The 25,871-nt window shown below is 52.1% G+C and overlaps 2 protein-coding genes across 15 annotated transcripts; both read right to left on the bottom strand.

Annotated features, from left to right (window-relative positions):
- Positions 1-1,675: 1,675 nt before the first annotated feature.
- On the bottom strand, positions 1,676-22,254 carry UBOX5 (U-box domain containing 5). 9 transcript variants are annotated; one of them, XM_075148400.1, is made up of 6 exons: positions 22,167-22,182; positions 13,847-14,288; positions 10,350-10,446; positions 7,260-8,442; positions 4,111-4,272; positions 1,676-2,605 (listed from the first exon to the last, which is right to left on the bottom strand). In XM_075148400.1, exons 3-6 carry the CDS (start codon positions 10,401-10,403, stop codon positions 2,394-2,396), a joined length of 1,611 nt encoding a protein of 536 aa, XP_075004501.1. In that variant the 5' UTR covers positions 10,404-10,446; positions 13,847-14,288; positions 22,167-22,182; the 3' UTR covers positions 1,676-2,393. The 9 variants fall into 9 exon arrangements, 7 of the variants coding, with proteins under 7 accessions (XP_075004501.1, XP_075004499.1, XP_075004495.1 ...); XM_075148398.1 differs by lacking the exon at positions 22,167-22,182 and adding an exon at positions 21,616-21,683; XR_012673406.1 differs by lacking the exon at positions 13,847-14,288 and adding an exon at positions 3,693-3,902 and having other exon boundaries at positions 2,518-2,605; positions 22,167-22,254.
- Positions 14,622-22,253, bottom strand: FASTKD5 (FAST kinase domains 5). 6 transcript variants are annotated; one of them, XM_075148389.1, is made up of 3 exons: positions 21,114-21,181; positions 17,828-17,947; positions 14,622-17,371 (listed from the first exon to the last, which is right to left on the bottom strand). In XM_075148389.1, the coding sequence occupies exon 3, from the start codon at positions 17,331-17,333 to the stop codon at positions 14,859-14,861; it is 2,475 nt and encodes an 824-aa protein (XP_075004490.1). In that variant the 5' UTR covers positions 17,334-17,371; positions 17,828-17,947; positions 21,114-21,181; the 3' UTR covers positions 14,622-14,858. The 6 variants fall into 6 exon arrangements, with proteins under 6 accessions (XP_075004490.1, XP_075004494.1, XP_075004491.1 ...); XM_075148393.1 differs by lacking the exons at positions 17,828-17,947; positions 21,114-21,181 and adding an exon at positions 22,167-22,253; XM_075148390.1 differs by lacking the exons at positions 17,828-17,947; positions 21,114-21,181 and adding an exon at positions 21,630-21,718.
- Positions 22,255-25,871: the final 3,617 nt, after the last annotated feature.

The raw sequence follows: 25,871 nt of genomic DNA, 5'->3' as shown, positions 1-25,871 counted from the left end.
ATCATGGCTCAAGATGCTCCTCTGGTTCCATGACATGATGGAAAAATAGCTTTGATGCTCGTTTAAAGAAGGAAGAGCAGCCAACGTCAAGATTTGCCAGGGCGCTGCCTTTATCACTTGCCCGTCCAAATCCATCCCGCTGGGACGTCACATCGGGACGTTTCTGACCAACAAGGGCTGGATTTGTCCTCCTAAAAGCGCTTGAAGGAGAACATTAGAGGAAATTGCTCAGGCCTTCAATCAAAGGCCGTTCCCCACCTCCCAAAGAGAAGACGGGCTCGGTGCCGGGAAATGAATTTGCTGGTGGCATCTGCCCATTCTGCGTGGGAGCTTAAGGGGAATTGCTGTGGGTCCCGGCAGAAGACCCCACGGGAAGTCCTGGCTGTGTGAGTCACTCGCCACCAAGCCCATCTTCTTGGGGTGCAGAGAGGGTCTCTGCTGCCCACAGAGGTTTCAGTGTCCCCCTTGTTTGCAAGGGGAGCGACCAGGAGGACTCACACCCAGCTGGGGGCACATGGTCCTTCCCCAAGCAACGAGAGGTGGGCGCAGAGGGAAATTCATCCCTTCTCCCTCCCTGTATCAGCAAGAGGGGACGCAGGGGTTGAAACTTGCTGCCAAAGGGTGCTACAAGGTTAAGGAGGAGGAGAAATAGGGTGCTAACTCGCCTTCAACCCCGTTGAGATGGCTCCCAGCCCGAATCGCTGCCCACCGGCAGGATATCACGAGAAATTTTCGGGCAGGAAAGATGCTTGGCTGAGCCGGCGGCTCTGGGTTTCATCGGAGGCGACCGGGCTTCGTTAGCGCCCGAGAAGCACGAGACGGCTGTGCGGATGGGGAGCTCCTCCGGCAGCGATCGTTCCCCAGAGATGTGGGGCGGAGGAGGTGTGAGAGCTGAATCACGCCGGGATGGTTCACTGCAAACACAACACCACAGAATTAAGAGGATTTTTGCTGCCTCCGAATTGTGGGATTTTTAGGATTTTTTCTGCCTATTTTCTAACCGTTTATTATTTAAAGATGGGGGACTTCCTATTTTTGCTACAAACGGAGATGGATTATAAACTCCCACTGACGCAGATGAAAAGCAAGATCAGTTCAGCTGATACAAAGCCGTGTTTCAGTTGCTTGACGAGACTATTTCCTGTGACCAGAAAGCCACGAACATTATGGGTTGCTCGGCACGTAGGTGCCTTTTAAGAGAATAAGGGTATTACGTGCAAAGGTGAGCTGAGTCAGCTGGAGGCTCGTTACCCCAGGGAAACTGGCACAGAACATCAGCAAGTAACGTCTGCATGGCGGAGAGAAATTACCAATTAAGTGGCAACAGCAGGGGGTTACACAGGTGACCAACCCCTCTGCTGTCACCTTACCCTTGCCACATCCAGGACACGCTGGAGACAGAACAGATCCGAGTGATTTTCCTTCTGGTTTTTTTTCCCAACAGCTCTTTGAAGAGCGGACCTCCTCGGGTTTAGGTATCTGAGTCTCAACCCCGCGACGGTCCACGCAGCTGCTGTGACAACCCCTCTAAAAAAAAAAAAGAAAGGTCTGCAAATCCTTTGTGTCGACTTCCTTGGCTTTTTCCAGCCCATTTATTCAGTACTCTGCAAAGAGATTCACTCCACGAAATCATTAAGGCTCACAATGAGACCAATTACGAGTCAGAAAGAGAACCTGACTTTAAACATAATTTTATTAAGGCTTAAATGTCTATCAGCCAGACGGGAGCTGGTCCAGTCACACGACATAAACCGAGAGTGACGTTTGGTGTAATGCGATGGCTTTTCTACAAGAGTTCGTATGAGCAGGATGAGATCGCTGCCGGTTACTCACGCATTAACCACGGCCTCTCTTTGCGACTTGCTGGACTCCAGGATGAAGGACGTGCTCCTGCGGCAGAGCGAGGGCACCGCAGGGAGGAGGGGAGCGAGGCGGGGAAGGGGAGAAGTCAGGTAGCTTGCATGTTGTCAATCACAAGGACTTCGCCTGGTCCACGACCGAATGGCTGCTCGTCAAATATGTAAATGGTTTTTAACTCAAAGGGAAGCTAAACTCACAGTCCAAAAGGCACCTATGCTAAACCACTGAGCCACTGGGATGGTGGTAAGAGGGCGGGTGCGGCAGGTGGAAATCAGTTCCGTATAAATACATATTCCTTGTTAAAGAAGCTATGGCTTTTATTATCCTCAGATCGCTTTGCTCTGGCGCGACGCTCTAACCCCCCACCCCCCACTACTCTGTAAGCACAAGAAGACCAAGTCCTCTCCGCCATTACGGGTGCTCCTCTGGCAAGCTCTCCAACGGCCTTCGTCCTCCTACGGATCAATACAGACACAGGGAACAGCAGCGGCTCCTTGTTCTCGTCCTCCCGGCAGGCTCCGGCAGCCGCGGGCTCAGAAGTGAACCCTCCTGACGTCGTGCGTGGCCGCTGACCTTTTACAACTCCCGCACAGTATCGATGAGAGAGACTTCTGCTTCTCGGCCAAGCACGGGCGACACATGAGGTGGCCGCAGGGAAGCTGGTAAACGGGTTCCGTTTTGAAATAGGAGGAGAAGGTTTTGCCGCAGGAAGCGCATCCTTGGGTCTGGCTGCTCCTGCCGTGCTCTGCAAAGGCGACAGGAGAAGCGGCTCGGTCAGGGGGGGTGACAAGTCCACGCTGTGCCACCCCCTACGTGCGCAATCCTGCCTAGGAGCCGAGGGCCCCGCTTCCTGCGACGTACGGCACGGCGGTAGGTGCTCATGGCTCAGGACCGTGGCCCGTTTTCTCTATCATCACCCTAAGGAAAGGGAACGGTCTAGCTTCTGGGGCAGGTTGTGCTCAGAGGGGATGGATCACGTCAGCGTTTGCACCATCAGGCTTTTAATTGAGGACAGATGACTGTAAAGGGCTTTTCACTTTTACTGAGACTAAATCGGCCTCCCTTCCGCTCTTCCAACGCTCGGATTAAGATCAGCGATTCCCGAGTGAAACGCTTGAGGTATCGCTTTGCATTCCTGTCACACACTACCTATCAAGGGCTACTCAGTCAACTCTTAAACAGCAGCAATTTTAAAGGGGACAGGAAAAAGCTTAATAGCTTAATGTCGCTGCCAAACAGCAAAAGCTATTCAGAGAGAGAGAGAGAGAGAGAGAGAGACAGCCACTGGGAGCTGCGCAGCCCCGGCCCGTTCTCAGGGTCGCTTGGTCCCTCTGAACCCTCTTCTCTGCCACGAGCAGGCAGATCCTCGCGCAGGGGAAGAAGAGGAGCAAGCCAGCAGTTAGGGCATCGGCTTGTGGAGGGACGTATGAAGGTTCAATGCTTCCCTGCACCCCGAAGAAATCGGTTTGGGTATGCATACAGCGCTGGATTAGCATGCCTAACTGGCAGGGGTGATGAAAACTGCGAGGACTCAACAGCCTGGCCTCTACATATTCAAACCTGATGGGATTCTGGGCACACACTTGGCTGGTTGGCCTGTGACGTTGCTACCGTTACCTGTTCCTGTCAGGGCTCAGCATGCTACATGGTATTTGCTAGATTTACACCTCTCCAGCTGCATCTCTGCACCAGGCTCATTCCTCACCCACGCAGCAACTCCCCAGCTCGCTTTGTGCAGCTCACTGGCAACGTTTAAGCCACTCAGCCCAACTCGCAGAGCTCTGGGAACAGCCAAAGCCTTGACGCGGGGCGAGCTCTCAGTCTGAACTAACCTGGTGCGGGCTGGGCTGAGCGCCGTGTCTCAGCGCAACGCATCCAGGACCGTCCTTGGGCAGCGCAGACAAGCGACAGCCAACAACGTGGGCAAATCATAGGACTCATGCTGAAGCCTGCTCTGACTGTGGACATGGACACCATACCTCACCTTCTGGGGGTCAACAAGGTCTAAGCTGCCTCACTGGGAGAATAAACCATTAAAACTGCTGAGATAAAAAAGCAGTAGTTAGGGATTGTTAAGTAAAGCTTGCTGGGAGACAATATAATATTTTTATATTGAATATATAGTATTTTGGGGGTCTGAAGAGGCATAGAAAGATGCTGAGCAGCAGTACAACCCTCCCTGTTAACCCAGTCCCAGTTCTCCTCTCCTCTCTCGCTCCCAAAGGTGAACCAGAGGCGCGTGTTGCTTACCGAGGACGGTGCCCGCGCTCCACGAACTGCTGCAGCCTCCCTCGCTCTGCGCCTGCTGCTGGCTTTTCATCAGCTTGGCCGTAAACGAGGGCATTGAGCTGAGCGCCGAGTTCAAGGCAGTGTCCAAACTCTCCGACAGTTTTTGTTCGTGGGAGACCAGATCTGCAAAGAGAAGCACAAGCTCGAGAGGCGGATGCCGGGAAAAAGAAAGCTGTCAATGCGCAACAGAAATGCTGCTTTGCCTCTGAACTTCCGCAGGCACAATGCTCGGGATTTTAGGAGCTCTGCCACTTGTTTTCTCTGCCACTTGTTTTCTCAAGAGGTCTCTTTTCCGAGAGTGACAGGATAGGGATGTAGTGCCTCATCTCCTTTGGGTCCTAAAGATGGAAAGCCCTACGGATTACTGTCAGACATTCATGTCATGCCCCAGTGCCAACGAACGTTCAGGTGCCCGCTTGTATCTGCAGGTCTGAACAAGGCCAAAACACCAAATAATCCAAAACCCATTTCTCTCTGAAATCCCAGCCTGCTCCACCAAGGGTCCCAGCCCAGCGCTCCCAGGCTTGCTTCGTGCAGCTAACTGGGAACATTTAAGCCACTAAGAAAATCTGAGGGACTTGTTTTTTTCTCTCTGTCCCAGTTCTGAGTCAAGGAATAAAGCCAAAGGCACAGGGTTGGACCCTTCCCTGCAGCGTTTTGTCCTGTGCAATACGAAGGCGTTAATTAAGACTATGCATTAAGAGAATGGTGTCTGCATGACTAATTCTGTTAAATCCATCTCCCAAAGGAAGACCTTTGAATTAGTGCTGCACATTTGCTACAGCAATCAAGGCTGATGAAATACTGAAGCACGAGCTCCCTGGGCCGTGCTTTTATTTATGTATGGGCACGGCTCCCCCGGGAGCTCCAGGACCCCACAGGGCAGTCCCTGCTCCTGTGGGGCTGGGGCACATCCCCAGCGGGAGCTGTTACACACCTCTGCAATAAAAATAACTAATGATTCCTCCTAAAAGACGGAATGAACTCTAGACTGAGAGATCAGAGCAGAAATGTGAGTCTGACTTCTTTCCACTCTTGCCGGTACCACCAAACATCAATTATTTTCTACCAAGTCTTTAAAGAATTTGTTTAAAATTAAAGAACCATCTAAGCTTTTTCCTCGGAACATTTCTGGGCAATTTTGGGAGAAAGACAACGCGAGTGAGAGGTACCAGCAGGCATTAACAGCAATCAGAAGCCGAGGGCCACCTTTTGACATGTTACGGACCACTATTTATAGAACACAAGGAAACTGAACTTACCTGCCTAGAGAGACAGCCCTTACGTGACCAGAAGACACCCGTGCACCATGTATTTATACCCTCCTACTCAGACCAGACTGCTTGCAAGAGATGGCCTCACAGGCACGGCCGCTCTCTTCAAGCTCATCTAAACAGGAGATCGCTAAAGACCTCTCTCTCCCTCCTCCCAGCTTAACTTTACCTTCCTCCTCCAGCGGGATTATTACCTAAAGCAGTAACTCAGTTTAACGGTAGAAGATATAAGCGTTGCTGTATGAAGTACAGTTATATCCACGTAACAGCTGCACGGACAGCAACTCCAATACGTTTCAGGAATTCCTGTGACAACGAGGCAGAAAGCAAATGTGGCAAAATACAAGTGGATTTGGGTGAAAAGATCTAGTGCGGAGTCAAGAGGAGCAATTGCCCACGAGGCACGCTCTTCACCACGGACTGGAGGTTGCAAGTACCAGTCATTAGAGAATAAACCGCAAAAGGGAACAGGTTTTGGGGAGAGAGGTGTGAATCTCCTTGGTATTTAAACCACAGATCATCTTTGCTTTCTAAGGACTGTCACCTCCTCACCAGTCCAGCCTGCCCCAGCACTTGAACGCTGCTGGGTGGGAGCTGCTGGACCTACAAAGAGTATCCTACACTCCCGCGCCCAGCGGTCCCTGGATCCAAAGGTCTGTCTGCGCTGCCGCAACGCCGCCTTGGCTGCCTGGTGAGAAGCTGTGGCACGGCTGGGGACCGAGGTGGGTGAAAGCACTCAGCTTCTCAGGGAATTTATCTCAGGGTTGCAGGTCTGAACTGTTTTTCTGCCTCCTGGAGCTTCTGCCCAGCGGCGCTGCTACCAGACCTCTGACAAAAGCAAGGATGAAAGGAAACCAGTGCCCATTTCCTTCCCCTGTAGACAAAAGTCACGTCCCTGGTCTAACGTCTCTACCTGGTTTTCTGCTTTAACTAGCTGCAAACCCTGGGCAAGTCTCTCCCAGCCTGTGCTGTCCTCTCCTCCCTGCTCCGAAGGCAGCGCTGCCTGCAATTCCCTTGCCGCCGTGTGTTCCAAGCCCCCGCGCTGCTGCACTAAGATCAGCGTGGACGGGAGGCTGCGCAGCGACACGCTCCCCAAACTCAGCCTCTGCCACAGCAAGGGCAGCCCCCTGAGAAGGTAAAGGAGCCAGCCTGTCCCCGGGACACAACCCGTGCGATGACACTGGGCGTGCAGGGAACCAGCTGCACCAAGAGCCCAGGCTGGCAGTGCCTGGCTAGGGAAATGCAGGAGCAGGATTAGTGCCCCATTCCCGCCTTCCTCCCCACCTCGCTCCTTGTGATAAGATCCACAACAGCCAGGACTCCCTGTGCCATCACCACTGCACCACCGGACATTTCTTTTCCTGCTGTCGCGTATTTTCTTGCTGATGCAAGAACATGTTGGATGTCTGGGATAGTAAATTGCCCATGATAAAGAAACTTCAAACCAGCACACTGGGATAAAAACGTTGTCTCCGCATGAACAGTGGCTTGAAGGCAAGGAGGAGAAAGGAAATACGAACTAGAAGGGAAATATGGCGACCTGAGCAAACAAGAGGGCTGTGAAACAGACTGCACAGGTTGATGAGCCTAGAGATGAGAAAAAGTGAAACAGAACGGGAGCAAACACCATCCAGGATGGCAGGCTGTGCTGAGGAGAGGGGAGGTGAATGAGACGATGACCTGACTTCCACGACATCTATCAATGGCAAAATACAACAGCCTTAAAGCCTTCTAGAGGCGGGATGGGAATCTGTACTGGAGCCTCCTGACTTGAAAACCTGGCCCCGGGCTGTCAGGACACTCAAGAAACACAAGTGACTTAAGGAGCCACGATACCTGTCGAACAGTCCATTTGGATCAAATGCGAGTCATTGTCAGTTTTCATTTTTTTAGCACTGTTCTCTGAGGTAGACGTGACAAGTAAGTTTGTAGAAGAAAAATAGGGCGGCTGCACAGAGCTCTGATCCATACAGTCCATTTTCCTTTTCAGAGAAGACATTGTTATGGAAGAAGGTACGAGCATTTCCGAGGCATGAGCCCTCCCGAGCAGGTTGGTGCCAGGGATGCTGTGCTGTAAGAGAAAGTGGTCTATCCTGGCCTTGAGGGTAGGGTGAGGTAGGGGCTGCGAGTGCTGGCTGAAGGCCACCCCAGTGAAAGGATCGCTGGGTACCCTGCCCCAAGACGCCTCACTCCGGTTGCATTTTTCCAAGGTGGTCTGGTCGATCACCTTCCCAGAGGGCAGGAGCATGGGGAAGGTCATGATCTCCAGAGTGATGGGGTCCAGGAATTCTTCGGGGATGTCTTGGACGACGTCCACCAGCTTGCGGAGGGTCTGCTGCTCGCTGTCGTTGGCGCTGAAGGGCACGCAGTCACTCTCCATCGGCGTCCAGAGCTCTGGCTTGAGGCTGCTGACATCCTGGGCGAAGAACTGGGAGGCCACCTGAAAGACACCCTCGATCACCTCCTGCGGGCACGATTTGGCAGGCTGTCCCCACACCTCCAGCCTCTTAATGCAAGGCAGGCCGCCTCCAGCCACGTGGGTGATGCAGATTTTTAAGTGCGACACGTTGCTCAGCGAGGCAGGCCCTTTGTTCCAGAGGTCTTGAGATGCAGAGCCAGGGTAGGAGAAGACATTTTCCATCTGATGGAAGGGAGGCCTGGGCTTGAATCCTCTGTGGCCGAACGTCACTTTGCTTTGATTTTTTAAGACAGCTTTGCCCACCAGTGTGAAAGTGTCTTTGTCGGACACAGGATGACCGGCCAGACCTGAGAACTGACCCTCAGGGCTCTGCCAAGAGGTTTTATTGCATGAGGTAGAGGTGTAAACTTCAAGCCCGGAGAAGGTTTGGTATCCCCCGGATGAGATGTCAATATTGATCCTGCAGATCTCGATGTTGAAGGGAAAAGAGATCGTGACATGGACTGGAGGTTTGATAAAGTATTCGCTGCGGAAACCACGATTTCTCCTGGCAAGGTCTTCAGAGATCAGATTCTCCACTTCGTAACCATCAGCAGAAATCTGTGTTTCAGGAGAAAACTGGATTTAATTTGAAGCAAGAAAACAAAAGGAAACTCATTTCACAAGCACTTACGTCGATTCTCAAGATGACATCAGCTAGGAACCAAGGCTGCGATTTCACGTGCAGCTGAGACAACGCAGGAGAGCCCTGCTGCTGAGGCAGAGCGGACCCACTCCCACCCTCCTCCAGCCACGCGGTCCCATCCACTCTTCTCCGCACCCTCTGTTACCTGGTCAGCCATTTGCAGAGCTGATTTAGCTGCTAAAGGAGTGGAAAATTATGGACTGTTTGTGGTTTTGGCTGGGTCAGTGAACTAAATCAAGGGGAGAGTGTGGCTGGGAGCAGAGCATGTGGGGGAGACAGGAGTCTCCTCCCTTTCAACAGTGGTGAAACATTATGTCAGCCTACCCTGCCACGTGGACACGCACCCTGAATCACCCAGCTACGGGATCCCAGAGAAACCTCCGGAGGTCAGGTGGCCGACTGCCTTCTCCTGCTCTGGGATCGACCCTACCCATCCCTGAGGGAGATCCGTCTAACCAGGCTGGATCCCACCCCATGTCTCCCAGAACATGCAATCCCACCCTCTGGTCTGCTCCTGGACGGGCTTGCTCTACCCGTTTCCTTCCCTGGAAGCCCTGGGGCCTAAAAGTCTGCAGCTCTTGCTAAATGAACAGATAACAGCAAGGAATATCTATTTATTCCTCCTGCTTAATACGGTCACTCCACACCCTCCCGATCCGAACAATCACACCAAGCCTCAGCAGCGTGGCTGGGTCTCTCAACACAGCACCCCGACGGATGGTCACACCCGTGCTGCTATTTTTACAGCACAATACTTACAAATCCAAGGCTGCCTTAGATTTTGGGGTGTGAGTTGGTGGGGAGACTTACAATTAAATGATGGCTTTGAATTAAAAACTAGTTAGTATTTAAGAGATTCTGATGATGCTGGGTGAAAACAAGTACTTGTAGAGAACAGTAACTTCGGCAAACTTTGTCAGGAGCTGCGTATTCTACTGGACAAAGGGAAAGCTCTAAAATTGCAGGGAAAAAGGTATCTCCAGTCAAAGCACGCACACCCATAAGCACATCACATTGTCTTGTTATGAAATCCTGCAAAATCAGGGCTTTTTCCTTCCAACAACTAGTGTGTGCCACATCAGAGCAGTCAGAGGAGGTTACACAGTGTTCTAACACTACCTGGCAGAGATTGACCAAAGCGTAGACAGGACAAACCAAATTTAGAAGAGTAACTTTTGGGAAAGCTCTCAGTACTGATTTTTCAAAGTACTGAGCCTTCAGCTCCACTTTATCTCCACGTGAGCTGCAGATCCCAAGCACCCAGACACGGGTTCTCTCAGTGCTCGCACATGAGGGACCCTCTCAAGACCGAAGCACAAAAGGGGAAGGGGGATCCAAGAGGACAGATTCCCAACATCAGTTCACAAAACCTCCTTGCTGGGAATGATGGGAGACTGGTGAGCTTGGAAGAGAAAGCTGTGAGCAAAACCACCAAAATCACAACCCTCCCACATCACTGGAAAACTATTTTAATTGACAAAAATGCTCTCAGCTCTGCAGACTAAAGAGCCTACACCTTACCTAGGCTGGGACCGCATCTGTCCTCAATGCCAGTGGACACACACAGCATCCCATGTTAAAATCCCCCTCTGAACCAGCCAGATCACACAAAATAACGGGAGTTTGCTGTGAGTTGCCTTCGCTTTGTTTTTTCAGGGTAGCCTGGCACAGCCAGCCAAAAATCAGTCTCCCACAAACACTGCTAATTATCACAGATGAGCAGTGAACAAGCGCTCCCCAGCCCCAACCAGTCCAGCATGCCACTTCCACCTAAGCCCTCCATCCCTCCGGCTCCCTAAAACCCCCCACATCATTATTTTACCTTGTTGCAGTGAATTCTTGGCTTGAACTGCGGGAGACAGACGTTTATTACCATCTTGGCAGTCGGAGAGAGCTCACTTTCTGAGCATCAGATTCAGCTTGTAAAAAAAAAAAAAGAAGGCAAAATAAAGAAAGTGAACAGTGAAAGGATCTCGTGTTTTGGAGCCTGTATGAATTAGAAGCTCAGTAGTTCCTAAAATGCAGCTCAGATCTGAGTCCAGGAGGTGAAGCCAATATAAACCCAAATGACTGTGGTGGAGAGACGGGATCGAGAGAAAAAACTGCGTTAATATTAATTAGTAAACCCCTGGAGAAACATCAAAGAGAAAATGGCTATTTTAACTAAAAACGTCTTACCTACGGATGGATTATCAATTAGATCTGAAAGTTTATCAAAGATGCAGGAGGTCTTGTAGATACAGTAAAGCGTCAGAATATCACACGAGGTTGTCAAAGGAATCGGTGAGAGCTCTCAGCAGCCTCAGTCGGACCTGGAGGACATGGGCTGCTCTGTGTTCAGCACCGCAGCTCCTCAGCGCTGCGAGGCGGAAAGAGCCGGTGTCCATTGCCACCGCGTGGCCTGGAACCATGCGGTTCCCCCCGCCACGGCACATCTATCTGCTGCCTTCAGCAGTTTGAGGACCTGCCTGCGCTCTTGGACAACATCCAACGTGACAAGCTCGGACGGGGCCTCTCGGGACAAGGGTAACACCAACCAGCACTAACACAGCGCTGCCGCAAAGAGAAATGTTTCTCGAGGGCTTCGGGAGCCTCAGATGTAAGCTAAGATTAAACACAAATATTAATAATCGGTATTTAATAGCTCCAAGGGAGCAGAGGGCATGTAATAGCTCAAAGGGAGATTATCCGTGTTCTGAACACCGACCCAGCTGATTCTTCTGACAATGTTCATTAAAGAAACTCAAGTAAATGCACCATCTTTTCCATTGAAAAAAATGTGACTCGAATTGGTTATATCAGATTCCTTTTAAGAATGAAATTATCCACGAGGTAAGAGTTTTAACCTGACATTAACCTTAGTTTTAATATGTCATTGCCTTGGGCAACCTTGCAAATCAGGAACCCACTGCTTCCTTCAAGAACAAGCAGCCCTTTAATGATTTTCAACTGAAGCTGTTAGTTCAGTCAAAACGAAATTGGCCTTCTGGGGGCACGACCGTCCGGCCGCTGGAACGCAGAGCGTTAACGAGCTCGCTTTGCCCGCCTGCTAAGCGTGTGGGAGCAGTCCGGTCTGCGCGTGATCGAGCGCAACAGTCTGAAACGAGAAATGTGGTATCCCAGGTACAAATCCAACCTATAAAAATCAACACAATAGAAGCCAAGCCTGCAGAGAGCAGAGCTTGAAGGTTGCAATGCCAATGCTTGACCAAAGCAGGCGTGAACCTAAGAAGAGCTGTAGCGGGCCAGACGAGCACCTTTTCTAGCCCAATATTGGGTCTGACAGCCATCAGGAGCAATTCCTGCTGCTCAACAGGGAACACAAGAACGGGGCAAGCACAACCGAATGCTCCTCCAGTATTATTTTCCTGGCTTTCTGAGCCTGACAGGCTTCCAGTATAGGGCTGCCAGTGAAAAATTGTTCAAATAGGCTTTTGAACTGGTCTGACTTTTGGCACCCACATCTTGTGGGAGTAAGATTGCTGGTTTAACTACAGGCTGTGTGACAAAGCTACAGCTTTTGGTTCATTTTGAACCTGCAGCCTGGTAAATTAGCTTGCCCTCCTATCGCTGGTATTACAAAAAATGGCAAATCAACTCTCTTTGATCCCTTTCTCAGAATGACTCAAGATTTGCCCTCTCTTCTACTTCTTCTCACATCTCTTTTTCCTGGGCTGAAGACTTCTCCCTTCCAACCTGACCAGACTGGTGAATTCGCATTTGGCAAGCCTTGGTGAGATCTTCCCTGAATGAAGGTGAGCGAGAAGAGGCACCTTCACCTCTGCATCCCTGCAAACTCATCGCTTTAAGAACTCACTTCTCATGAGCCACTGCCTACTGAGATTCTGCCTATGGCAGATGCCAAATTCTCTTGTGGACCTTGCGGTCCTGCAACCCCCTCTTCCACAGTGCGCCAGGGAAATCATGGATGGGTGCAAGTCGTTCCTCAGGACAGACCCACGTCTTCTTCCAAGCCTAAGGCTGTTACTGAGGTTGCATCCTAAATCTATCCTTTTCTACCATACTCTTAATATTCTGTGGCAATTAGCTCTGGTTAATTACAAACAATTTATTCTCTCGCTAAACTTGCTGTCTTTCAATTCAGCTGCTCCTTGTTCTGCAGCACGAGGAGCTATGTATGTATATACAAGTATATTTCATAGGATTCTCTCCTACCTGTTTGTGACCCTGACAAACAACTCAGCCTAATTTTTCCAGGTTCAACATCTCAGTAGGAAAACACATTATTCTGCATGTCCAAGTCACCTTCTTCTGAAAAGCTCTGCTACAGTCTTGCTTCACAGCAAAAGTCGGTCACTGAGTTGCTTTTAACCAGGGCTGTGTTTTTTTTACTCTTCCCATGAAAACGCAACTCAGAAGACAGACAGTGGGGGTGAAGGGACAGGTAAAATGGAATGAGATTAGGACTAAGCTTCTGTGTAAAGAAAGAAAGAACTGGCGGGACACACTGTGATAAGGTGAAGGGCCTGGCTGCGGGCAGAGAAGCAGGCTGGGAACAAGAATCAGCAGGGGCAGGCAAAAGCAGGTGAGAGAACAGAGCAGAGGAGCAGCCAGGATCAGATGGGGACAGTGAGCCCAGGACCCCTCTGGCAAAGAGCCTGGGCTGAAGCAAGAGCTGGGGAAATGCAGACTGTAAAAAGCTCTGGAAAAAGAATGGGACAGGGCAGTGGATGTGCCTTCCCATGGCTACCGCTGCCATTACCCCCCAAACTTGTGTGGAGGTCTCCTGTGCTAGTGACAACCCAGGTGGTTGTGGCACGAAGGAGGTTCTGAATTTACGAACTCTTTAAAAATACAACACCCACAAAACTGCATTACTAAAGTCATTACTGATCAAAACAAATGACTCAAAGATCACAAAGGACTCAAAGACTATGAAGTGCCATCAGGATGTCACACAACTGTCCCATCTATCGGGTGCATGCCTTCCCTAAGGTGAACGAAGATGTTTCAACTGAGGCAGTGAAATGCAGACCTGAAGGACTGTACTCCGTACTTTTCTATGCCAGCAAGATCCTCCGTGGTCTTGGACAACTCATTCAAAACCGGGCTTTCTGGAGCTAGTCGCTAAGTGCCTTCCTGGTGTCCTACATACGACTAGGGAGCTGCCACAATAAGGAACGTGCGTAGTGGACATTGAAGTAAGGTGCTCCATAATGCTGAGTATTTGAGGGAGAGGAAAAAAACAGCCCAGACATTTTAAACCAGGCAGCCAAAATGAGCTAATACACAATATCTGTCTTGGGACAGCAACCTGCTTACTGCCATCTCTCTTCCCCATCCTCCACCTCAGTATGCCTTGAAACGCCGCACCGCAAAATAGCCAGAACAGCTCAGCTGCCTGCGCAGCGGGAGTGGGAGTTTCACCTGCTGCTCCATGTGAAATGATCCCTGCAGCTCTGGCCAGATGCAGAGCCTGCCCTGTGCACCTCTCGGAGAGAGCCACCACCTGAAAGCTCAGGAAGAAGCCAGCAACTCTGTCCTCCGAACGGCGTGCAGAAATTGGACACTGGGCCCCATCCTGAGCAAGAAAATAACATGATGAGCCTTGTGACGGAGGGTGAAACCAGCTGCCTCCAGGGCAGATGCTCCACATAGTTGCACTCCAGTTTGCACAGGACTCATCATCACCCAGGCAGGGGAATCACCTCAAGGTGGATATGTGGGCCCCATCTGGCAGCAGACGTTATCAACAGGGTCAACGGGATGCAAATCCTCTCTGCCCAGGCGTCACTGAGAGCTGAGCAAGAAATTAATGTCTCAGGGTCAGAGCACCCCAACCCTCAGACCCAGCTTCCATCTCGCTGCTCAGCTTTCACGCTCTGCCCTGCTCACGCACAGCTCCTAAAGGAGAAACTCTGACCGCGTGCCCACCAGCCCCGGCTCGACGGCGATGGAAACATAAGGAAATACGTGTGTGTGTTCCTGGTACCCAGGTCAGCCTCATGACTGAAAATCACCCCAACTCTCTCCCAGATATCACAACAGCATTGACACTGTTCTGCTCTCAGAAAAGTCACCAAATCTATCCACTTTCACTTAGGGCGGAGAAAAAAGTAATCACAGAGAAAAATGAATAGGACAGTAGTTTTTATTTGTCGCGGAAGCATTTGAGGATCTACGTACAAAAGGAGAGCGAGGGACACATGACTGTCAGCAAAGCAGAATTGGCTAACTTAGCAAGGCAGCCTGAGCGCACAAAGGACCTGCCAAAAACTTAACCAACACTCAGAGACCATTTTAATCAGTAATCAGAAAGAGAGATGCATCTGGGAGGCTGTGTCAGCCTCTGAGCAAGCAGTACACCAGACTAGCCAGCCCTGCTAAGCAGCGCCGGGTCGAACACTTTGTAATGGAGGTAGCTCAGTTTCTCCAAACGTGTGCGTTTGAGCAGAGGAAACCATTCCCAGAAGGGAAGCTCAACCACCACATAGCCCAGCTGCTGCAGCTGCCGCCGTTTCAAGCAGTGCAGCCCCAAGAGTCGCTTGGAGCAGTAGCAGTAGTGGTTTCGGTTGGACACCTGAATAGCCAGTTTCACCCCCCGAGGCTGCCGATTCAGTGTAAGAGTTGGGGGGGCTTCAAAACCGCACCCCGATTTAGGCTCAACTTGCAACCTGGCACCTGCAATAAGAGCTCCACCTGAAAGCGCAGCACGATCCCCTGCACGCGGTGTTCGTGCTTCTTCCCCTCTCTCCCGACCGGGAGTCCTGGCTTCATTTTCCACTTCCACGGGAGACTGGCTATTAGATCTCCCTTTTATAAGCTGAGTCATTAAGTCATCCGTCAGACTAACTCCGATGTCTCTTAGTTTCTTATCTGCGATAGTGTCTTTTAAGTTGAAAGGGATGGGATGTCCATCCATGGCCAAATGAACCTCCAGATCACTCGATCTCGTGTGAGGCAGGATCATATGGTTTTTCACATACTCGGGGCCACCTAACATGCTCTCGAGAAGAGACGCGGCTTCCACAATTTCAGGCCTGACATAGATTTCCTGCTCTGCAAAATTCAAAACCATCTCGGTAATCTCTTGATAAAGCTGAAGTGGAAGGCGGCTGCCTTGGTAGCTTGGGCACTCAATTTCAACACTCTTACTAAGGGTGAACAGGTCCTTTTTGAGCTCATATTTACTACCTCTCGTTTTCTGGACAAACTCATCCCTCAAAGCATAGTCTATCAGCTCCTCTGGGAAGCGTTTGACAAATGCCAGGCCAAGCAAACCAGTAAGGAGGTGCTCCGGAAACTTCCCAAATTCATGGAGCTTTCTATGCATCTGCTCTATCAGGCTGGAGTAAAACTCCTCCTCGTTCGGAGGTTCATAGTCCAGGCATCCGAACGACCACAAGAACTTGGCGGCATCTTTGCTTCGGCAGTAAGTCACCTTAGAAGGCAAAGACAGGGCTACAGCAGCCATAACACCTTCGTCAAAGTAGTGTAGGGATGAACAGGTAAGAGTGATGTGCATGATGCCCTGGATGTTTATTGTAGGAATCCGAGTGGGAATAACCTTCCCAAGTTCCTTCAAGAGCGGTAAGTGGTCCATGCGAGCGTAGCGGAGCATTTTAAGCACATTCACCAAAGCATAAGTGCTCATGTCTTCCATCTGCAGGGAGACTCTGTCTGCAATTTTTCTCATGACGTGGTCAGAGACACCACTGAGGGACTTGAAGAGCCCTAAGCAGATGGCACCCACCTCCTCCAAGGTGAAGGACTCCAAGTACTTCAAAATCGTGCTCTCCACTTTCTGCGTCAAGTCCGCGGGTGACCTCCGGCCTTCACCTATGATATAAACGAGCTGAACAAACTGAGGCAAAGTGAGGTCCTTCCAGTGCATGTTGGCATAGCTGAACAAAATGCTCAGGTAGGAAGGCACGCTACGCTCCAGACAGCGCCAGCAATCAGCCACCAGCAGCAGCTGGTCCAGGTTCATGTCCCACACCCGCCGGCAGAATTCGTTCTCGCACGCGTTCAGCAGAGGGTGGGTGGGTGGAACAACCAAACGAACGCAAGCCTTTAAAATATCGATGAGGTCTGAAGTACTGAACAGCCCGATGTTTTTGACAGCACAGCGACACAGTGTATTAAACCTGGGTTCGGACACCAACACTGCGTGTTGTTCCACTGGCAAACGACTCAGCTTGTGAAAATAACCTGTGATAGTTCCTGGGCTCTGGCTGCCCTTGCATACGGCCACACTGTGTAAAATCGAGTCAGCTTCTTCTAAAGGAAGGGTCTCTATCGGCTCAAACTTGTCACAGCTGAGAGATCTGTACTCAGGCCTCCCCTTCTGAAACACGCGAGGGTCCTCCTTGGAGTCATGCGTTTCTGTTTTTCCGTTTTCTGCCTCCTCCTTGGTTTGCGCCGCAGAGAGCCGCGCCGAGACGGTCTGCTCGAGGAGCGGTTTGGACTCGGGCTTTGGCAGGGCGTTTCTGAGGGGTGGCAAAGCCTGAGAAGAGGCGGTACCGAATGTATGCCGAACCTGTGCAGTGCCAGGGCTGGTGAAAGTGTCACCGAGAGCCTGGCCACTGTTCCCAGCAGCGTGCTGCTGGGAGGCAGCTCTGCTTTTGGCATAGGCAGATGGATTATACAATACTCTGTAGTCCAGTGGATTCAGCAACCGGATTTTAGCCGCAGGTTCAGTTCTGGTGTCGGCTGTTTCTGGGTTCTCTTCCTTTTTCTGCTTACTTTTGCTGCTTCCGCTCTCAGCTTGGCACTTGGCTGTAGTCGAAAACGTAGTCACCCTGCTCAGTCTTGGAAATCTTCGGCATATTAGCACTGTAGCCATGGATCACAATTTACTGGGGTCAGAATTGCTTCCAGGTACTGAAAAAAGGGCAGACGAAGAATGAGTGGCTTCCACCTAACACGAAGCACTTTTTAATCTATCCTTTACGCTACTGAACGTGAGGCGATGCCAGTGTTTCTCCTAGCCAGGGTTGCTGTTTCCCTGCAAAGCCGTAAGGCAGCCACTATCGAACACCACCTCATGCAAAGGCAGTTCAAGACAAGCACCCAGGTGACCTGACATACCCAAAGTCGGGGTACACGGCGGTCAGGTATTACCTGCTACTCAGCAGCTACAAGTAACCTGGCAGAGACTGTGCGATTTAAGGAAAAAGTCATCTCTTTTTCATTTTTAAGAAACCCAAACTGCTTTTTTTTCATTCTAAACAATGAAAACATATTTTTGCAGTAGAGCTGCAGCTTCAAGAGACTTTATGTATTCAAACAGAGCATTCTGCTACTTCAGTCACTATAGTCTGAAACACCATCCACCACCTGAGAAGTTGCTGAAATATCCAGGGTGCTGCACTGCTCTTTGCACCTGGAGACAGCATGTGGAGGCTGTGAGCAGAGTCTCCGCAAAACCACTCCACAGAGTGAAAGCCGGCCCATAACCTGCAGATGGAGAAATGTGGCCCCAGAACAAAGTCAGGGAAATGTATGGCAGAAGTCATTATAAGACACTATAAGATCCTGAGTTGAGAAGTAGAGGGAACAGAGCTTTATGCTTCAGGGTTTTGGTTTTTAATTTTAGGGTACAGAAGACTTAAAAATGCCAGGTGCCTTCCTAACTCCTGCCTAAAACAGCTACAGCACAGAGGGTGAGGACGAGAAATTTGTCAGGAGTTTAGCTGTGTGCTGCCAGCCCGCACAAGCTGCCAAATGAGCCTGTTTACGATGATTCAGATGCTGATTAAAAAAAAGCACCAGGTCAGCGCTCTGCGTAACACATCCTTATCCCACCACATGTGGCCAACCCCAAAGATGCATTAGACCAGGCGTATTCAACTTCTTTAAAATCCCTTGTGCTCCGACTACCGCAGGGCACCGAGCAATCAGGAAAGCCAAAGCCTGGCAGAGATGCTGCAACTGCGATAGGCATTAGCTTCTATGCTCCCCACGTGGGCGAAATAAATCCTTTACAGGCATCCCTCTGAGCTCTGCTTATACATACGGCTTCCCAATTAAGGCTAGATCAAGATGTCGAGTCAGTGCAGCAGCAAAATGGATACCTTGGGGGAAGAAAAGGTGGGGTGACCACTGTGGCTTTGGGGTATCTGAGTAGGAGAGGGCTGCAGTGGGATGGGGGATCACATGCAGCTCTGGCTGGATTTTTTTTCAGTACAAGAATCCCCACGTCTCCCATGACCCATCAGATGATCTATTCCTGCATCATAACGGCGAAGCACCAGCTCCTCTCAAGGAAGGGTGAGATGGGAAGGGAGGGAGGATGGGGGGAATCGAAATGATGGTCTTTGCTCCCTCTTGGTGCCAGATGTGGGGTGCTGCCTGCTGGGGGGATGATTCCCTGCAGCAGCCTCGGCTGTCTCTCGCGCACCCTGAACTCTCCCACATCAGTAACAGGAGCAGACAGGCAGGCAAGACACCTCTGATCTGGCACAGGCACAAGCAGCCTGCTGCTCTCTGCAGGCTGCTTTCTCACCAGGTAGCTTTACCTCTGTCTTGTTGGGGCTCGGCTTCTGTCTGAGGACAGGATCTCAGCACAGAGTTGGCATGGGAGCGCTCCTGATCTGCTGCAGCGCAAAGTCAAGTGGCTCAATTCAGCCACTGGGATCAACCATGTCGACAACCAAGGGCAACGAAGCTGGTGAAGGGCCTGGAGCACAAGTCTGATGAGGAGCGGCTGAGGGAACTGGGGGTGTTCAGCCTGGAGAAGAGGAGGCTGAGGGGAGACCTCATCGTGCTCTACAACTACCTGGAAGGAGGTTGTAGTGAGGTGGGGGTTGGTCTCTTCTGCCAAGTAACCAGTGATAGGACGAGAGGAAATGGCCTCAAGTTGTGCCAAGGGAGGTTTAGATTGGACATTAGGAAAAATTTCTTCACTGAAAGGGTTGTCAAGCATTGGAACAGGCTGCCCAGGGAAGTGGTGGAGTCACCATCCCTGGAAGTATTTAAAAGACGTGTAGATGAGGCACTTAGGGACCTGGTTTAGTGGGCATGGTGGTGTTGGGTTGATGGTTGGACTCGACCTTAGAGGTCTTTTCCAACCTTAATGATTCTATGACTTGCAGTGAGGCAGCTGAGAAGACCTCGTATCCTCTGCTCCATGGGCAGAGCTTGGGGGCAGCAACCGCCAGCTGGCGGGTGAGGAGAAGCTGCTGGAGCAGCAACCCTCTCAGCTGCCCCAGCAGAAGAGGTGAAAAAAGCAACCCGGGTGGAGAACAGGGGGAGAAGAAGAGGGAGGGCAAGCTGAAATGAAGATTTCTGGAAACAGCCACGCAAGGAGGAGGGTACAAGAAAGAGGCCAATGCATTTTAAAGATGACTAGTAAATGGCTGGCAAATATTGTGAGACACTGTCTAGCCACTAAGCTTGCTGGGCACCTTACTTGTCTCTCAAAGCACACCACAAGGCAGCCCCCTGGTGCAGATCAGGCTCTGCTCCACAGTCCCCAGGCAGACCCCAGGCACTGCCGACTCTTACGGCTGTGCTACTCCCTGCCAGCCAGGCAGCCGCGAGGGCGTAACCGTCGCCTTCCAGCGTGAGAAGTCAAATCGCGACAGGCAGGAGAGACTCTACCCCTTCCTGACTGTCTTGTGAGCGGGGGAAAGGAAAAGCCCCCTCAGAACCCGGACAGTAAACCCGAGCCAAGAGCTGTGACACTGCGGCGCAGCCCAGGCCTCGCAAAGCCGTCAGCAGCAGCAAGCAGGAGCTGGATTTCAAAGCTCTCCTGTTTAGCACAAAGAAACGTTTGATGCAAGTATCACTTTTGGCTCTACTGGCTGTGATGTCCAGCCTGAACTGGCCACAAGTGACGCGATGCCGTCTTCGTGTGGCTGGAGACAGGCAGCCGAGAAGTGGGCAAGGGTCAGATCTGCGCCGTGGCTGGGGGAAGGAGATCCCAGCCCCTCCGATATCGTCTCCTCTTCTAGCACCTGAGCTTGTCCTGGAGAACACTCAGAGGGGCTGATTCAAGCTGCAAAAATGATCTCGGACAAGAAAACGTTTATCCTACCTAAGCCTTCCAAGAGACTTTCCTGTCTGACTCTATTTTGCACATCTTCTATATTTTTTCTATTATTGAAAGACAGGCAAACACTACTGACAGCCCATTTATTTAAAACAAGTTCTATTTGCTGCTGAAAGGTGATATACTACCTACGAAATCCAGCACTCTGCTGTTACCAGAAACGCCCCTCTCAGCAACGACAGCCCCACTTCAAAGACAGAGAACCAAAGTCACAGCGTTCGCACACTGAAGGCTCTGAAGGCGAACGTCGCGAGCTGCTAAGAATACCATCCACGTAGTTTAGCGTTAAGCCGTGACGCGTTTGGGAAGCTATTCAGTAAAGAGACTATGTCTCTTCTCCTTTGCTCCAAATCCAGCAAAAAAAGAGAAAACCACGCGCAGGGGAGCGAGGTCGGCATTGGTCGAGATACTTCAAGCACCTTTGAAAGAAACAGGCTGGCTCCAAGTGGCTTTTTGCCCATGACTCTCACCCACCCCCAACCCAAATTTCTTGTGATCTTTCAAGTTTCTACAGCATTTCTCTTCCAACTCAACCTACACCTCTGTTTGATTTTCCTCTCTTCCTCTTACCCTGATTAATCAGCCTTCCTTCCTCCTCCCACTGCGCTTCTCCCCTTGTTCAAACACAGCCAAACTCCTTCCCACCTCTGGGCAAGTCTCTCCAGAAATTTCACTTCCAGTGACTCCAAAAAGCCAGTCAGAAAGCGAGTTTTGGAGCGGGGCCCTGCAGGCTGCGAATGCACTTTGTGGAGGTCCTCTGGGATGGAAACATCTTTGTGCGTGTGCCTGTGTGTCACACTTACAGCTGAGTTCTCGGCCAAGAGCGCAACTGCACAGCTGAGCGTTAGCTGAACACCAAGGAAAACAACATTCCTGGAGGGATGCCACCCGCCTCGCAGTATCAGCTCTGTGAAAGGGGATATAGGTGCGCTCTGAAATGCCGTCTGTGCTTTTGGTCTCTCTGAAACAACGCAAAGGGGCTTTCAAGTAGCACCGGAACACCCCCGCAGGACCCATGCTAGGAGACCACCCCCCGCTGCAGCACACCGCCCCGTCCCGTGCTTCCCCCTACCCAGCACCACTGACAGCAAAAGGGCAGACGGCATCTCCTGGGTACGTGGGAGGAACTTCAGATCCGAGCAGTGAAATGTTGGGGTAAAACAGCTCGTTTTGGCCAAGAGCCCACAGTTAACGCCTGGGCTGAAGAGAAAAATAACAGGAAAGGACTATTTTTTCCCACCAGATTACGACGTCAGAGTGCAAAACCGTCAGTTTTTTGGGTTTTTTTTCTGTTTTTTCCCCCTCCCCTGTAAGTCCCCGCCCGCACCAGAAGGCAGCGGGCGTGATGAAGGGCTCGGCCACCAGCCGGGGGCAGAGCGCCCGCCAGGCCCGGCCCCCCTGGCACCGCTGGAAACGCGAGCCCTGCTACTTACCCACACGCCTGTACCCATATATATGTGTATGTATATATATATGCGCATATGGGGCAGGGCGGGGGGCTCCGCGCATGCGCCTCCCTCCCCCCCCCCCGCTGAGGGGCCGCAGCTGCTGAGGGCGCGGCAGGGGGAAGGGGGGAGGAGGGGGAAGGGGTCGTGGCGGCCCGCGCTGTCCGCTCGCACTCACCGGGGCCCGGCGCCCGCCGCCGGCTCTGGCCCTGCCGCCCGCCAGCCCCTCCGCCCGGTCGCCCCCGTCGCCTTCCGGCCACCTGATGGTGACGCACTTCCGGCCGTACGGGAGCCGAGCGTGGCCCCTCGCGGCAGCAGAGGCGGCGGCGGCGACGGGAGCGGCGCGCAGCCGGCAGGTGGCGCCAGCGGCGCGCGGCGCGGCCCGAGGCCACGTGATGCGGGGGGGGCATGTGACACGGGGGGGGTCACGTGGCTGCCGAGGGGGAGCCGCCATGTCGGTTCGCTGCGGCGGGCCCCGGAGGGGCTGGGGGCTCTTCGGCTGCCCGATGCCGCCCCGGGGCGCGCTCACCTGCCAGCCCACCCGAGCCGCGGTGGCTGCAGGCCCGGAGGGTGCCGTGCGGCTCATGGCTGCCCCGGGGAGCTGGGCGGCGGGCTGCAGGAGCCCATCCCTGGGCCCCACCGGCTGCGGCCTGGCTGGGCGCGCCGGGCCGGTCTCCCCGGTGGCGTGCAGGGAGAGCTAGGGCAGCCTTACCTCACAAGGGGCGGCTGCTGGTTGCGGGCAGCGGGGCAGAGCCCGGCCCTGGGGCGCGGGGGACGATGAGAGGCTGGTGGCCAGAGCACAGCCTCTCAGGGGCTGCTCGGAGCCGGTGTGGAGGCACACGTCCCAGCTGACGCTGCTCATGGCAGCCTTGCCAACAGAATCGCAGTGGTTGAGGTGGGAAGGGACCTCCAGAGGTCATCTCGTCCAACCCCCTGCTCAAGCAGGGCCACCCAGAGCCGGTAACCAGATGGCTTTTGAATATTTCAAGTATTCACAGCTTCACTGTGCCCAGGCGCCTCTCTCCTGTCCGCTGCAGGGTTTAAGCACTGCAAACTAATTAAATAAGTCCTTGAGCATGGAAGTGCATTAAACTTGGCACATAGACAGTGGTATTTAGCACTTACATTCCTTCCTAATCTTTCTACCAGGTGTATTTCCTCTCATTCTTCGCATCAACCTTTTATCCTTTGGCAACTGAGGAAATCACGTCTTTAGGAGACCAAATGAGGTTGGAGGAGAGCTGTGCTGTTGCGGTGAACTGCAATAAAAGCCTTGCATTGCTGATGGCACCCCGGACCTTAAACCTGGTCTGAGGGAAATCATCAAATCCCCAACACGCTTGCTTTGCCCTGGGAGGCATCAGCTTTGTCATGAGAGGACAGGAGACCTCTCTAGCAAAGCTGGTGTTGGGAAAAGTGCTGGATTCGTTGGGTTTTTTTAGAAAAATAATGTTGATCTGAATGTTGCTTTAATGTGATGCTGACAAAGCAGCTGGGGTGGGATTCACTGCAGTAAAAACTTGCAAATTGGGAGGAGTTTTTGGACGTCGTGTTAACTCCCTGGTTGTGAGGGAAGGCGAAGCGGACCTCAGCCTGGGGTCAGCCTCCAAAACCACTTCCCTGGCTATATCCTCCTCCCCACCCCATCCAAAACACAAATCTATTGCATTTTGACTGCTCGTATTTTCCACTCCTTCAGCTGCGTGAAGGGCTCGTGCCCTGTTCTCCAACCCAGCACCAGCATGTCCATCGATGGACATCCCACACCTCCCTGCCCCATTCCCCGCAGCCCGGACGCAGCTCCTCCAAACCGCCTCCCTTCCCAGCCTCGCAGCCCCAGCACAGTGGAGGTTTCTCGGGGGGGTGGCAGCCTCCAAGCCCCCAGAGCTGGGGGAACCCCAGAGAGATGCTGCAGCGGGAGATGTGGCCACTCCGAGCGAGGTCTTGGCGCGGGAGGGAGGGGGAATTAGCTCATGTTGGGTTCCCACCACTACGGCCGGCTCCAGGGGCGTGCCTGGCATCTCCACCTGGGTCTTGTCTTCCCCAGTGTGTCCTCACCTGGAAATCCGTCAGGTCTGAGCCTGGCTTGGGAGCCAGCGGTGGTAGGCTTGGGAGCAATCCAATCACCTATGTGAGTGTTGGGAGGTCTTGGACATCCGCGTGGGGCTGGGAGACACCATGGGGCTGATGGAAAGCCTGTGTCTTTCTCAGTTAGCCCTGGGACATCCCCAACAGCTCCAGACACATCCACGGGGACCTGAGCTACGGACTGGGGTGAGACTTCAAACACAAATGTCTGGTGCAGCCCTACGGCCACCACGGTGGCTTCCTGCTGCTTGTTCTCAAGAGCTTGAAGAGCCGGGAAAGCAGGACTGGGGAACGTCCCATCCGGACACGCACAACATCCCGCTCCGCTGCTGGCAACCTCCACCTCTCGCCTCCCGCTCCGCCACACCAGGCTCTCTGCCCTCCGGGTCAGGAGCTACGAGGAGTTTCTCGACCGGAGGGTGCTGGTGTGTCCGAGCTGCGGTCTTCCCTCACGGCGCCGTCTCCCTGTGGTTCCCCAGCCCGGCTGCGGGTCCCTCCCGAAATCCCACGTGGGTCTTGCCGCTTCTCCCACCCGCAACACAACCAGACAAGCCACACAGTCGGGTTTTTAAAATGGGGCCTTTCTCCATTTTATTTTGCCCAATAAAAATCTTTCACAGTTAGGTGGAGATAGGAGAGTGCGAGATACGTATACATATAGATCTTACTATATATTTATATATATACATACCTCTGTACAGATATATATATATTCACTGTAGAAAATGGCAAAGGCAGTAGCTCGTCACATCTTGATAACCCGATGGAAACATACAACAGACTAGCAGTAGATTGGGAAGTGCGGTAGTTTTAACAAGAATTTCCAAAACGGATACACCTTTGCTGTACAAAAATCCCAGAATGCTGCATTTTATCTCTTTCTTTTTCAACCTCTTGTCTTTAAATACACTGACCAGAGGCAAAGTCAAGACAACGGTGTTTGGAAGTGACCGGTGGACAGTAGAGACACTCAACTTTATGGAGTTCTTTTTTTAAATATTTTATTTTTAAGTATATCTATAGATTTTTTTTTTTTTTAATTTTTTTTTTTTTCTTTTTTTGCAAAGTCTCATTAAACGCAGTTCGGAGAACCAGCAACAGTCAACGCAGAAACAAAACAGTAACGGAGTCGAGTTCAGAACACTTCTGGTTTGAATTCACAGTAAGAGCAGAGAGAGAGACCAAGCCGTCAAGAAACGAACAAGAGGAAGGAAAGCACAAGGCTGGGACTGAATTTACAGTTGGGTAGGTCCAAAACGATGGACGAGGGGTCTAATGCAGAAGTCCTACACACAGACACAGCCTGCAGCTCACCCGGCGGTGGAGCGGCAGCGGAGAGCTCTGGCCGCTCCTCCGCGGGGCTTTTATTGCTGGTGAAATCAGACAGCAGGCGTGCTCGGGGGCGCCGGCTGGCCCAACCTGACGTTCTCCCATCGGGGAGCTGGGTTTTGGGGTGGACACCTATTGATCTGCTGGAGAACAGACGCAGAAGACAGGCAACTAAGCAACGTGCATCGATTTAGGATGAGGAAACCCTCACAAGCATACTGCCCGGTGCAAGGCAAAGACCAAGAGGGATTCCTCTTGGCTCACAGCGTTTACCAGGTCCGAGTGAGTGCAAACGAAGACACCTTGGAGGAGCTCCAGCCCTGGGCTGGGCTCTGCAGGGACGCCGCTGCATGGAAAGGGACTGCATAGACACATTGGCCGGTTGTGCAGCATTTTTTTGCACCGGTGATGGAGCAGTTTTGCACCGGTGGCGGAGCTCTACCCGCGCACGTTTTGCTCCCTTCGG

This window comes from Calonectris borealis, chromosome 4, assembly GCF_964195595.1.
Source record: "Calonectris borealis chromosome 4, bCalBor7.hap1.2, whole genome shotgun sequence".
In the NCBI taxonomy this organism is placed as follows: Eukaryota; Metazoa; Chordata; class Aves; order Procellariiformes; family Procellariidae; genus Calonectris; species Calonectris borealis.
Note: the sequence above shows the minus strand (reverse complement) of the source record. Positions and strands in the feature narration are given on the sequence as shown.